Source organism: Nannospalax galili, unplaced genomic scaffold (assembly GCF_000622305.1).
Source record: "Nannospalax galili isolate Female #2095 unplaced genomic scaffold, S.galili_v1.0 scaffold241, whole genome shotgun sequence".
In the NCBI taxonomy this organism is placed as follows: domain Eukaryota; kingdom Metazoa; phylum Chordata; class Mammalia; order Rodentia; family Spalacidae; genus Nannospalax; species Nannospalax galili.
The window spans coordinates 318,718-332,034 of NW_008345602.1; the positions used below are offsets into that span (position 1 = coordinate 318,718).

Below are 13,317 nucleotides of genomic sequence, written 5' to 3' on the forward strand. Positions count from 1 at the left end.
CATCTTCTACCTGTACCCCAACTTCTTAACTCTCAGTGAATTATGAGCTCTGGCTCAGCACTATGAAGCTAAGCAAGTGCTCCTCTCCTGTCCTCATCAGGTAGAGGGAAGAGAGAGAACAGTGGCAGTTAGTAAAAAGTAACTCTACTCACAGCTGCTGGCAAGAACCACCAGCAGTCCCCTCCCAGACCCAGCTGCCTGGTCATCAATCTGTAGAATGCAAGAGAGAAAAGCAGTATTTTGGGGAGTAACTAGGTTAAAACCACAGTTCTCCCAACTCGAAAACAAGGACAAGCTCTGTCCAAGCAGCAACCAGTCCTATAAGTAAAAACCCCACAAAACTAACTAAAGCATTTTCCAGAGTCAGCTATTTGTCCTCACGCTCTGAAACTGGCAAAGATGGTGAAAATTCAAGCCCACATTCCTTTGAGGTGTTTGTTAAATGGGCAACTCTGCCGACCAGTGAGTGACTAGATCATTTGGTCTACAGATAGGACTGTGAGCAAAGGCACTGTGTTGACTTTCCTGGGCAGAGCTGTACTGGGGTGGTTCTGTCCCTACATCACTCAGGAGGGAAGGGATATGAGGCCTTTACAAGTGTCTTCCTGCCTCTGACTCCACACAAGGAAGTGTCAAAGAACATTGGCAGGGAAAGTTGAGGAGGACAAGGTTTTATTTCTACAGACCCAACACCTGTCCCGGCTCGGATCCCATCAATGTCAACACCTAGAATTTCACTGTGTGAAACACTAATGGTATTCCCTACAATCAATTCCTCACTCATATCACTTATACTGATCTGCTCTTCACTCTGTTAAGACTTTCAATCTCTCAGCCTCCTGCATTCTCTAGAATGGTAAGCCCCACCCCTTAGGAAGTGAGGAAGCATCTGGCAAGGGCTTCACCCTGACCTCCCAGTTCTCCACAGCTCTCCATCACCCCCTTCTCTGCCCACCCAGTCTGCCAGGTGCTTCCATGCATAGAGCAAACTGGCCCTCTTGCTCATGTACTTCTCCCTCCACGAGAAAGTTTCAACTTCATCTGAGTCCTTTTTGCTGTTCTCCATGCATTTTTATTATCTCCAGTCACTGCCCCACACTGTGACTGCACACTTTACCACCACTGTCACACATCTTTATTGAAGCCCTTCTCAACCTCAATTCCAACTTTTCCCAATCCCCCTCTAGTTCCCTCCACAAAGATCTACCTTGAACCAGCCTGTTACCATGTGTCTGTAGATGTGAGTCCACTCCTATGAATTACAGCAGCCATCATCTCCCAATGGCTTACTCATACTTCAGTTAACCTCATCACAGCCCATGCAGATGTCACAGACCCAGTTCCACACCAGTCAAGCACTGCATCAGTAAACAGCGGACAGTAGCAGAAGCACATTGGTCTGATTCTCGATGTTGGGATCTCACTCACTGTTTTGCTCCTTCATACTCCCACTTTCCTAAATCCACTTTATCTAATTTACAAAACACCCAAATCAGTAGCAACCTTTCTTGTGTGTGTGTGTTGGGGGGGGGGGACAACTTCAGGAGCTGTTCCTTAGGAGGCAGGATCACTCACTGGACCTGGGACTCCATTAGGCTATGCTAGCTAGCCTGTGGGCCCCAGGGATCCTCTGTCTCTGTCTCTCTAGAGCTGGGATTACATGTGTACCACTATACCTAGTGTTTTTTTAAAGTGGATTATGGAGATCCAAACTCAAATTCTCATGTTTACAAGGCAAGGGCTCTACCACCTGAGCCATCGCCAGCCCCAACCTTTCTTTAAAAGGAGTGTATTCTGCACTTGCCTCAGTGAGTCACCACCTCACCTTTCTTCCTCCTCCTCTTTCCTATAGATTCTGAAAAGAGTGGCTCCAGCACATCACCATTTCCTGGTCCTTCACCCCAAAATCAAGAATTGGCTGTTTCTCCTCTACCACATCTAGGAAAAGCTCTTCTGAGGGCCTCAGCTTTCCCCACCAACACGGACTCCTCAGCACCTTAGCAGGGACTGGCCTGGGTCTCCAGCAGGCTTTGTTTTCTTCCTTCTCCTTACTTAGCTTTTACTTTCCAGTTCTGATGGCCTCTCAGGGTTCCTGTCACCTTTTTGCATTCTTGATGGTTGCTGACTTCAAAGCGTTCATTTCTAGCCCTCATCTTGCCCCAGAGTTACAAAATCCTGCATTCCTATGTCCTTTCTAGACTCATTTCACTGGCGCCATTGAACTTAGCAGGTGTTAACACTTGAATTTATCTTCACCTATACCCCACCCTACCCCAAATTTCTATAGTTACTATCAGAGCAAACATCCCCACCCATGAGCCTTAGTGGGAGCCATCAAATCACCCTCAGTGACTCTACTCCTCTAACCAGAGAACAGGAGGTACGCCCCATCCACTCTGCCACTATAGCCCCTCTCACTAGCCCCTGTCCTCCAGCTATCATTCTCCCTGTGTCTGTAGGGCACGGCAATTCTCTCCTACCACTCTTTAAGTGGTTGCTATTGAGCCTTTTTTTCCCCCCTCACATCGATACATCCTAAAATTTCCACAGAAGTTCTTACATTACCAAAGCTATCTCCTAATATGATGGAAATGACTGACTTTGGAATAATGGCTGACTGCTCAGTGCTCTTCACAGACTTTGGCTCACCTTCATACTCCATCAATTCCACTGACCACCTGAATCCTGCCTACCCCCAGAACTTGCTACTAGCTACTTGCTAGCTACTCCCCAGAACTGCACTGTACCTCTCTTCTGTAGGCCCAGTTCTCTTGCCACAGCACTCCCCCTTTCTTGCTTCACTTCACAAGCCTCCTTCCTTTGGGACTCATTCAAATCCTTTCTTTTCTATAGGAAAAAAGCAAAGGTTAAAAGCCTGGGCACCAAACCACTGATAAGGCTTAAATCCTATCTGTGCCATGTTAGCAGTGTGACTTTATTAGCAAACTGAGCTTTTAAAGTCTCGGTTTCACTTTTCTGAAAAACAGGATGTAAATTAACTCGAAACATTATAAAGCCTAACATTAAAGTACATAACATCACCTCCCCAAAGGACATAGAATAAACACCACAATAGACCATACTGTTACTATTCCAGCCTCCCCAAATCCTCCAGACAAAATTGATCACTCCCAGCACCCAGGGCCTCTGCACACACCCCTACATCATTTTATGTTATACAAGAACTATAGTCTGTAGAGTTCATTTCCTTCCAGACATCTTAAATATTAAGTGAAGAAAAATTAATGAATCAATCTATTCATTGTGAGGCAGATAATAAAACATATCTCAACATTATAATTTCACTGTGAAAACTTCCACAAAGACTGGGAGTGGTAGGTAGTGTACTCCTTAATCCCAGCACTAGGGAGGCAGAGGCAGGAGGATCTCTGTGAGTTCCAGACCATCCTGGTCTACATAGTGAGTTCCAGGCCAGCTAGAGTTTCTTAGTAAGACCCTATCTCAAAAGAAACACAAGAGTGTTGTTTGAAACATGAAAAGTGGTACAAAGAAGTAAAACTGTTATCTTCATGGGTCAAGAGAGGTAGTCAGTCAAGGATACGCCATGCCCCTGATCCGCTTGATTTTTCCAGGGTCTGTGAGCTGGACAGGCTTCAGGACCTTCCTTACAGGGCAGGAGAAAAGCACTTCGCCGCCTCCTCCAGGAGGCATTCCCCGTCGCAAAATCTGCACAAAGTGGTGAGTAGGGCAGGGTAAGGCAAAGATACAGAAAAACATGTATTCCTCTAACACCCCAACCCAGGAAGGTTAAATGACTCCCACTAGGTTTTGGAAACACTACAGATTCTCAGGTGCATCTAGGAGGTCCTGAATACAGATTCTATCAGGATGAGTTAGAGCAGAGGCCACAGGGCCAGACTCCATACAGCTGGCTCTATCCTTAGCTAACTGACAGAGCTGAGGTGAAGAATGAAGGAGTCAGTCTGAATGAAATGCTTATGACAGCACCGACCACAGAGTACACTGTGACTGTGGGCCACTACTGCCATTATTCAAGAGTCTCTTTCCGTTCAAAGTCTGAAGCATCAGTTAATGAGCCTGGTAGGTCTTTTGATAAATGATAATGTAAAATATGGCACACACACACACATCTCTCCTAGGGAGTTGATTAAAAAATGTCTTAAATATAAACAGCCAGCAGTTCCCACGTTCTTACCTTTAGCTCAAATGATTCTCCATCAATCCCAAACTGTTTCAACAGAGGGAGTGCTGTTGCCTTAAGAACATCAACCTGTAAGTTATTTCAGAAAAAGAATTTGTCACTAAACCTTGAACATGTAGCAGAATCAAGGAAGCAAGTTGAGACTTAAACTGTTGACTCACACAGAAAATAAACAGGACCCCTGCTCACTCTCATAGGTTCCACACCAGGATGAGAGCATCAGCCCTTCTGATTGATCTTTTTCCAATATATAATAGATGCAACCTTAACATTTAGAGCTAGTGGCTCTTCAGGTCAAAGCAAAGCAAATAAATGACACAATGCTTATCTAAGCATACTGATGTAGGTGGTGATGCTACGTGGCCAGGAGGTAGGTGATGGGAGTGATAGCTTCAAAATACATGAAGCAAAGCCCAGATTGCAATTACAACAGCACTGACAGCTTATGGCAAGGTTTACTACCAGTTACTGTTATCTCTTTCATATTAAGCTCTGAGAAAGTCTTTGTCATTTATTTGTGGATTCCTCATAAAGTATAAAGATAATATTTAAATCATGTATATCTAACAAGTGAATTACAACATGAGAGAAAATTGCTCTCTAAGGGATGTACTTTCCCTTCTGGCCCTGCAGAGGCTGATCCTATGGCGGAATGAGAGCGGGCAGGGTACCAGAAGTCCTATTCCTGGTCTCAAGCTCTGCCTCAGACTACCTGCCTAGCCCCTGACAAGAATATCATGTCTGAATTTCCTTGTTTCTTAAAGGCAGAGCCTCATCGAGCCTGGCTGTCTCCAAGCTGCCAACAACTCTAACAGGCTGATCCAATACAGAGATACTCCAATAGGGCTCTGAAAACTGAAGACAGTTCCGAGTGATGATTTTAATAGCAGAAAATTAGTCAAAAGTATAAGTGATCCATAAAGCCTACGAACATGTTCAGAATGGGCTGGGTGTGGCAGGGACAGGAACTAGCAAAAATTTAATTAGAGATTAGCTAATGTCTATTTCAATTAAATATTAAATCTAAACATATTTTAAAACTTAATAGAGTCATGCATCACTTGACAGTGGGGTTAAGTTCTGAGAAATGTGTTGCTACGTGACTTTGTCCTTCTGGGAAATCCTACATAAATCTAGATGGTACACTCTACCTCCAGTATTATCCTAAAACCCAGTGAGTCTTTTTCCTTCCAGCAGTAGCCTTCCCTAGTTGCTATGGTTTGCCAGTCTTCTCCAAAAAACTCACTTCGAAATCTGTCATTGAAATACTGTTGCGGGAGAAGACTTTTCAGGGGGGATGTAGTAATGAAGATAGGAACCCCGTTAATACAGTAAGGCCATTATCGGGGTTAGTTACTGTGGGAACAGGTTTCTGATACAAGGTTGGGTTCTGCTCGATTTCTCTGTCCTGCCAAGCCATGCTCTCCACCATGCTGAAACGCAGCACCAGATTCTTGAACATCCCAGCCTCCAGAACAGATAAGAAGTAAATCTATATTCTTTTTAATTTTTATTTTTATTTTATGTGTATGAGTGTATTGCCTATATGGACCTTAGTGCACTTGTGTCGTGCAATGCCTACGGAGGTCAGAAGAAGGTGTGTGATCCCCTGGAACTGGAGCTACAGACAGTTGTTAGCTGCCATGTGGGCACCAGGATTCAAACCCTGGTCCTCTGCAAGAGCAGTCAATACCTAGTCTCAGGTGCTTTGTTATATCAAAGCAAAACAGACCAAGACACAGATTCTCAGCACTTGCTTACATCCCTATCATCAAGACCTAGGGGACAATCAGCCTTTGTCTTCCAGTCTCCAGCTATCCACCCTAGGAGGATGAGCGTTCCTTGAGGGCAGAATTCTCATGGAATTCACCCTTTATGCAGAGAGAAGCCTGAAAAGCACCACAGGCTGAAGAAGCTACTCTGTACCTAGGGTTAGAGGACAGCCAGGTTAAACCAGGGTCATTTTTGCCAAGTAGCTGGCAAAAGTAGGGTTCCTTAACACCAGAAAACAGATATCTTGTAAACACTCTGCATACAAGGGTTAAAGTACCATTCCCGGGGAATTCATCAACTGATCTTGTCATTCTTAATATATTTAACTTTTTAAAATTTGTTTAATGCTGACAGTGAAGACATCTTTTATGATTATTAGCAATTATGAAAGAATACAAAACAGGAATAGTAGAGTGATAAATCCCAAGCTGCTGCTTCTCATTATTTGAGGCTCTTTACCTACTTGCAATCTTAAAGTGTAAATGCTTTCTCTCCTATTTTAACTAAATGGTACATTTTCTAGAATCCCTAGAATGTGGGGGTGGGGGGAGAGCAATCGCTTAATTTAAAATTCTAAACAGGTTATACAATATTCTTTTACAGCTAAAAATTCCAAATCTTGAACTGTTCTTAGAAAAGGGTATGCAGCTAAGTTTCTAAGAACTGAGGAATAAGTCCTTGACTGCCTAAGAGTAAATTAGTCATGTTCAGATCTTAGTGGGAGCCTTTGTAAGCAACAGGGTGGCCACTAACTGCACCTTCCCAGGTAGGAAAACTGCAACACTTTCAAGTTGGTCTCAGAAGCCATCCATTTACAGGCTGTGGCCAGCATCTGTTGTGGGAAGACAAGGGTGCCTCTTCAGTTAGGGCTTCACGGTCATCAGCTATAAGAGGAATCCCAAGGTGTAGGCTCCCTCCTTCCCCACAGGAAGCATTAACAGTGGTATTAAAACAGCTCCAGCAAACAAAGTGAAATTTCTGTTAGATAGTAAACCATTCTCCTGTATCCACAGGAAAATTCACATGCTTAATGAAAAGCTTGCTGGTTCCCATAAATGACCAAAGCTCACACATTTCTCTTCTACCCTCGTGGCTATTTACTTTCCTAAAGCTCTTCTTAGATGAAAAGTTCTTGAGTTTCTGGCTGAAGCCTGGACAGGTCAGGCTTATGCTGGGACCATGGCCAGAGATATTATTTCCTGCCTAAACTCTGATCTGATGGCCTCAAGCCTCAGCTCTCACATGACTTTACAGAAACTCCACTCAAACTGCTGCCGACATATTTCATGTCAAGCATAATGAGACAGCAGGCATCTGTTCTGAAGGTTCCTAGACACAACAAAGAAAGGCACCTTGATGGATGTTAGCAATCATCCCCAACTTGATGATTACGAGTCTTGATTCATCTGTCTCTTGGAGCGAATTAACCTCTAAGTCTTAAGGTAAACAGGAAAAGCAGTCTAACCCAAACCCGTGCCTATTAGAAACTTTTTTTAATCTCAGAAATTGAGCTGTGGCAACAGACCCCAAAAAATAAAAATTAAAATAATTAAAAATTATAAAAAAATCCACACCATGGTTTGGCCTCAATACTCACCGACGGGTCAACTTGGTCATTGGTCACTCCTCGCAGAACTATTTTTAATGGTTGCTTCATAAACGGAGCCAGGCAAAGAAGAGCCTCCAGGTAATACCCAATGCCACGAAGGACACTACAGTCGTGTTCCACAGACCCACCATACAGCAGGCCAGGCTGATAATATAAGGTCGTTCCTTAAACCAGGAAAAAATAAAATAAAACAACGGACCGTGTAGCAGAAACAAAACCAAGCATCAAGGCAATGATGGCATTGAGTCCTAAGGGGCAAATCTGACGAAGGCATCCAGGGGAGTTCAGAATGCCACTCCTGAGACTCCACACTTCACTCCAAAAGCTCACTCACTACCGCCAAGCCTCTGGAACAATAAATTGTGAGTATAATTTAATAAACAGCAATATCTAAATCCCTCCCTAAGCTATGTACACTGACAGTCACAGTGGGGCACAGAAGAGAGCGCCTAATAGGCATCAAGCTTCCCAATGGCACACTTAAGACTTGAGGACCACAGTGTTCTACCATCACACCAGCAGCATCCTGTAGGCTCCTTCAAATGAGATCTCTCACATACTTCACTTACCACAGAAGACATTCACATACCCCAAGTACTTGTGGCATCCACTACCATTGGTGGTAGTAATTTTAGTTTGATGGTAATGAGGGGAATAAATCAAATTGTTATATATATTATTTCAGTGGATACTTGTTATTTTCCTTGTTCACTTTTTCATGCATTCATACCATCCAAAAATATAGTTACTTCTTACTGCATTTACGTATGGTAGGAGAAACAGTAAAACACCCTAGACGGTCTGGAGGTAAACAGATAAACAAGTATTTCCGCTGCTCAGACTTTTGTAATGTCTTTAGCACCATTTACCCAAAATAAACAACATTAGAGGAAGGAAATATGTTCAGACAATCAAATGAAAAACAGCTTTGAGTATTTCGTAAAGTAAGTAGGTTTAACTATATTAAACAGCAAAATCCAAACAATTTCAGCCACAATCATATTCTGATCAAAGTGACTAACACTTCCCAAAAGGAAAAATCTGGATCACGAGTCTAAACAGTACTGAGTTGGGCCTGCAAGAAGGCTCAGGGGAAAACCCACTTTGCTGCCAAACCTGAAGATCTTAGTATGATTCCCCAGGACCCACATAGTGGAGAGAACCAACTCCTGCAAGTTGTTCTCTGACCTCCACCTGTGCTCCAGGGTATGCACACATCCCCCCAATCAAATTTAATAAAAAAATTTTAATTAAGTAGTATTGAGTCACAAAATATCCTTTAGGTCAAAAAGCTAAAAGGACTATATATATAAAATGACAAAACTCTTCAATTCTGTTTACGCCTACAATTAAACAAATAAGAAACTAGATTATCATCTAGGGGAAAAAAGAAGAAAAAGGAAGGCAGAGCCTACATGAGATATGTGATGGTCAAACTTCACTGTCAACTCACTATACTTACCATCACCTAGAACAGGAAAACACCTCTGGGTGTGTCCGTGAAGGTCTGTTCCAGAAAGGATTAACTGCAAGGGGAAGCCTCACCTTGAACTGGGCAGCATCCCATGGCTGAGGACTTAGGCAGACAAAAGGAGCTAGGTGACAAGGCACCGCCTTCTTTCTCTGCCTCAGGCCTGCCATGCCTCACCTGCTGTGCTCTGCCACACCCTCCCCACCAAGACAGACTGATACCGCTAAAGCCATAAGCCAAAATAGATCCTTCCTCTCTTAGGTTATCAGGAATTTCATCATAGCCACACACTAGCATGGGGCACAAGGCTAGCATAATGTCTTTGTGTTCAACCTATGTTACGGATATGACCAGAGAATAAAATTATCTGCCTTTGTTTTTGTTGCTTGTTTTGATATGGTTTTTATGTTTGGGTTTTGAGAGAAGCTCTCACTATGCAGCCCTGCCTGGCCCTCAAAGATTTACCCATCTCTGCTTCCAGAGTGCTGGGATTAGGGGCATGCATAACTATGCCCAGCTAGCTGCCTTCTGAATCACAGGGAAAAAAAAAAGGTTGCTGAAAACAAAAAAGATCTAGCAATTTCCAAGTTAGTAAGCCAAGGACAATAAAGGGGATCACAGCTGATAGCAGACATCTGGGCATCATTCCTGAGGCTGTTCTCCATCAGGTATGGCTGAAAGCAGACACAGACCAGCACATCTACATGGCTCGGGGCCATGTGTGAGTCCAAGCTCGTCAACATATGAAAAAGGCTAAAGAATCTTATGGGATATAGCTGTAGTTCATGGTGTCGGGCAAAGGATGTTGTCTGGCTTCCTATTCAATGTAGATAATGGTTCTAGTAACAGAAAAAGAAAAGCTACCAAGAACCTAAATGTTTATCAGTAGTGAGTAGTTAAATTCCTACCCATCTATACAATAAAGTACTAAACTGAAGCCCAAAGAAACATGGGAAGAGCCGCATGTGGTAGCAGGACCATGCTAAGAGTGCTGTGTTGGTGGTGAAAAGCTGCTACTGCAGAATGCAGGAAGGCACAACCTACTGAGCACTGGTCACACGCATGCAGTGCACACAAGCATTGTCTGTGATAGCAACTACCCCTGGGGAAGATTCTAGGAGCTAAAGGGAGTTTCACATTTTTGCATATATTTGTATAAACTTAAGAGTCAAAATTTGAAATGAACGATTCCAGCCCATACAACTGAGTTTGTTATGAGAATTCAATATGAATATGTAAGAAAATGGACTTTAGAAAGCTTATGCATATATTAAGTCTAAAGTATTTTTACTCTTAAAAAGGGGAGGGGTGCTTGATTATCTGAAATTTTCACCTGTCTACTTTCTTTAGTCAAGAATATGTTTCTTATTTCTTTATTTTTGGTGTTTTTGAGACAGGGTCTCCCTGTAGCCCCAGCTGGCCTGGAACTCACTATGTAGACCAAGCTGGCCTTGAACTCACAGAAATCCACTTGCCTCTGCTTCCCAAGTGCTGGGATTAAAGGTGTGAACCACCACCTTTACTGAGGATTGAACCTAGGGCCTTATGCATGCTAGGCAAGCACTCCACAATCATATCACAGACTGGAAACTGGGTCTTTCTATTAGAACCCAATATTTAATGATCCAGAACGATGAATTCTATTACAAGTTCACTCATCACTTCCCTGTGTTAACTTCTAAAGGTACTCTCCAAATACTGTCGTCTGATGAGGGCTTATGTAACAGAGTGATTAGCAAAGTTTTCAACATGATACAGCGTTTATACCATTGGAAAGAATATGAAGCAGAGGAATGCCCAATTAGCACATGCAGGAGTTTTAGGAGTTAAGGAGAAAAGAGCTTACCTGTTTGGTTTATTTCAATTCGAGAACCATTCGTTATTTTGTCCAGTAGCCTTATGAAGCTAGCTTCAAAATCTATATGGGAGGGGGAAAAAGAAAGAAAATTCTCTGTTAAGCACCATTTCTAGAATGAACATCTGGTTTATGAACTGCAGAAGAAGATAGTTTTCTTCTGGCATCACATCTGGGTTTCCCTCCAGAACTGGCTAATAGATCATGGACTGATGGACCTGAAGCCATAGAGAAGCACTGACTAGAAAGTGATTAGCAGAACTGTTTATGAACAATTCAGCTTCCACATCCCATATATATAATATATATAACATATATACATCATGTCATATATATGATATATATGGCAGTCCACTATCAAGCTAACAGAATGTTAATAAAACCTATAAAAGAGCCAGGCGTGGTGGCGCACACCTTTAATCCCAGCACTCAGGAGGCAGAGGCAGGTGGATCTTTGTGTGTTCAAGGCCAGCCTGGTCCACATAATGAATTCCAGGCCAGTTGGGGCAAAGTGAGACTGTGTCTCAAAAAGACAAAAAAAAAAAAAAACCTAGCAAAGATCTCAAGAGAGCACGCCAAATAAGGTAGAAACTTCAGAAAGTATAAAAGTGTTTTAAAATCAGTTTTTCTTTCTTGCCCCAGAATGCCTGAAAGGAGAGAGTGAACAGGGCCCCCCACCTCCGGTTTCCCAGATAAAAAGCTCCCTTTTCCCTTCTTTCTGAAATATGACTATCTGACTAGTTCAGTTTTGTTTGAGTTTTTTGTTTGTTTGTTTGTTTTCATTTCATTAATAGGTACATGAGGGGCTGGGGAGATGCTCGGTGCTTGCTACCGCAAGCTTGAGGAAGAGTTCAGATCCTCAGCACTCATGTGAATGTTGGACAGAAAGCAGCTATAATGCCCCAGCATGTGAGGCAGAGGCAGGATCCCCAGAGCAAACTAGCCAGCTAAATCAGTCAAAGCAGCAAGCTATGGGTTCAAATAAGGGACTCTGCCTCTCTATGTAAGGAAGACTCCTGACATCAACCTCTGGCCTCTACACCCACATACATGCAAACACAAAGTACATACAAATAAATTATTTTTAAATTATTTTAAATATATAGTGTTACTGCCATATATTTTTAAATGAATGAAAAAAAGTAAATGTTAACAAATGAACTTCTATTGATAGGAGTGGACAGAATTTACTTATTTATTTATTTATCTATTTTTTTATTTTATTTTCCCCACGATAGCCCCAGCTGGCCTGGAACTTGCTATGTAGGCCAGGCTGGCCTCAAAAGAATGAACTTTTATAAAAAAATGTTTATTTTATGTTCAAATTTGCTTCAATTCCTTTCACAAACAGACTGTTATCTAAAATTTAATAGCTGGTCAAAAACCAGTTATGGCAGGCTCATACCTGTAAACCCAGGTCTTGGGAGGCTGAGGCAGGAGGACTGTTGTTAGTTTAGGCCAGCCTGGGCTGCACAATGAGTTCCAGACCAGCCAGGACTATAGTGTGAGACCAAACAAAGAACTGGCAACTCTTTAAAAGAGAAAGAGAGGAATGAAGGGAAGGAAAATGGAAGACAGAATTAATTTTAAATGTGAAAGGAGTGTACGTCCTCTAGCACCCCTCCCCTTCTCGTCTCTCTTTAACTTTAACGTTCTGCCCACGCACTAGGGACAGGAAGACCAGCTCTCCTGCAGACAACAATGACATAACTACCTAACACATAGGCAGTTCCCGCCCCTGTGATAAACCAGCACAGACCCCAGCAGTCACCTAAACTGATCCCTAAGGGTGAGCAAAGTATCTTAGCAACTCTCATCTACCTGATCTGTCACTTAAAGCCACCTCCTGTCATGGCAAATTTTGCAATCCAGACAAAGAGCATTGGGCTAAAAGTCAGAAAAACTCCATTAAATCCTAACACTGATCAAAACTGTGCCTACAGCTTACTGTTAACATTACTGGGCACCTACTTTATGCCGTACATTGTCATTTAATCTTCATAATCCCAAAGTGATGAGTGCCATCCCCACTTCATAGCAAAACCGGATGAAATTCTAGATTGCCAACTAGTCTAACCTGTTCAATAATAGCAAATGGCAGAGCCAAGACTTGAGCCCGTCTCCATCTCCAAAGTCCATGCCCTTAACCAAGCCATCACACTGGGTTGCCTCTCTGCATAACTCCTCAGACCCAAGCTCTTCCCATAGAAAGTCATGGCAACCTGTTTTTTTTTTTTTAATTTTTAAAAATGATTTATTTAATAACAACATACTTAGAAGAAGCATATCATTACAAAACAATTGACATATTCAATAACGGTTTCCTGAGGTAGGATGCATCTCTTTCAAAATTGGCTGTAAATTTTTAGGTTTACAGTTGAATTATTACAGTTATACAATATTGTACTCAGTATAAACCCTATAAG

The 13,317-nt window shown here is 42.5% G+C and overlaps 1 protein-coding gene across 1 annotated transcript in view; it reads right to left on the minus strand.

The window, feature by feature from the left end:
• Rcl1 (RNA terminal phosphate cyclase like 1) overlaps window positions 1–13,317 on the minus strand; it is a 61,071-nt gene that overhangs the window by 20,027 nt on the left and 27,727 nt on the right. The window contains exons 2-5 of the mRNA XM_008841661.3: window positions 10,883–10,954; window positions 7,554–7,729; window positions 4,178–4,252; window positions 3,563–3,687 (exon numbers count right to left, since the gene is read on the minus strand). Coding sequence (XP_008839883.1) covers window positions 3,563–3,687; window positions 4,178–4,252; window positions 7,554–7,729; window positions 10,883–10,954 — 448 coding nt within the window. The remainder of the gene's footprint in view (window positions 1–3,562; window positions 3,688–4,177; window positions 4,253–7,553; window positions 7,730–10,882; window positions 10,955–13,317) is intronic.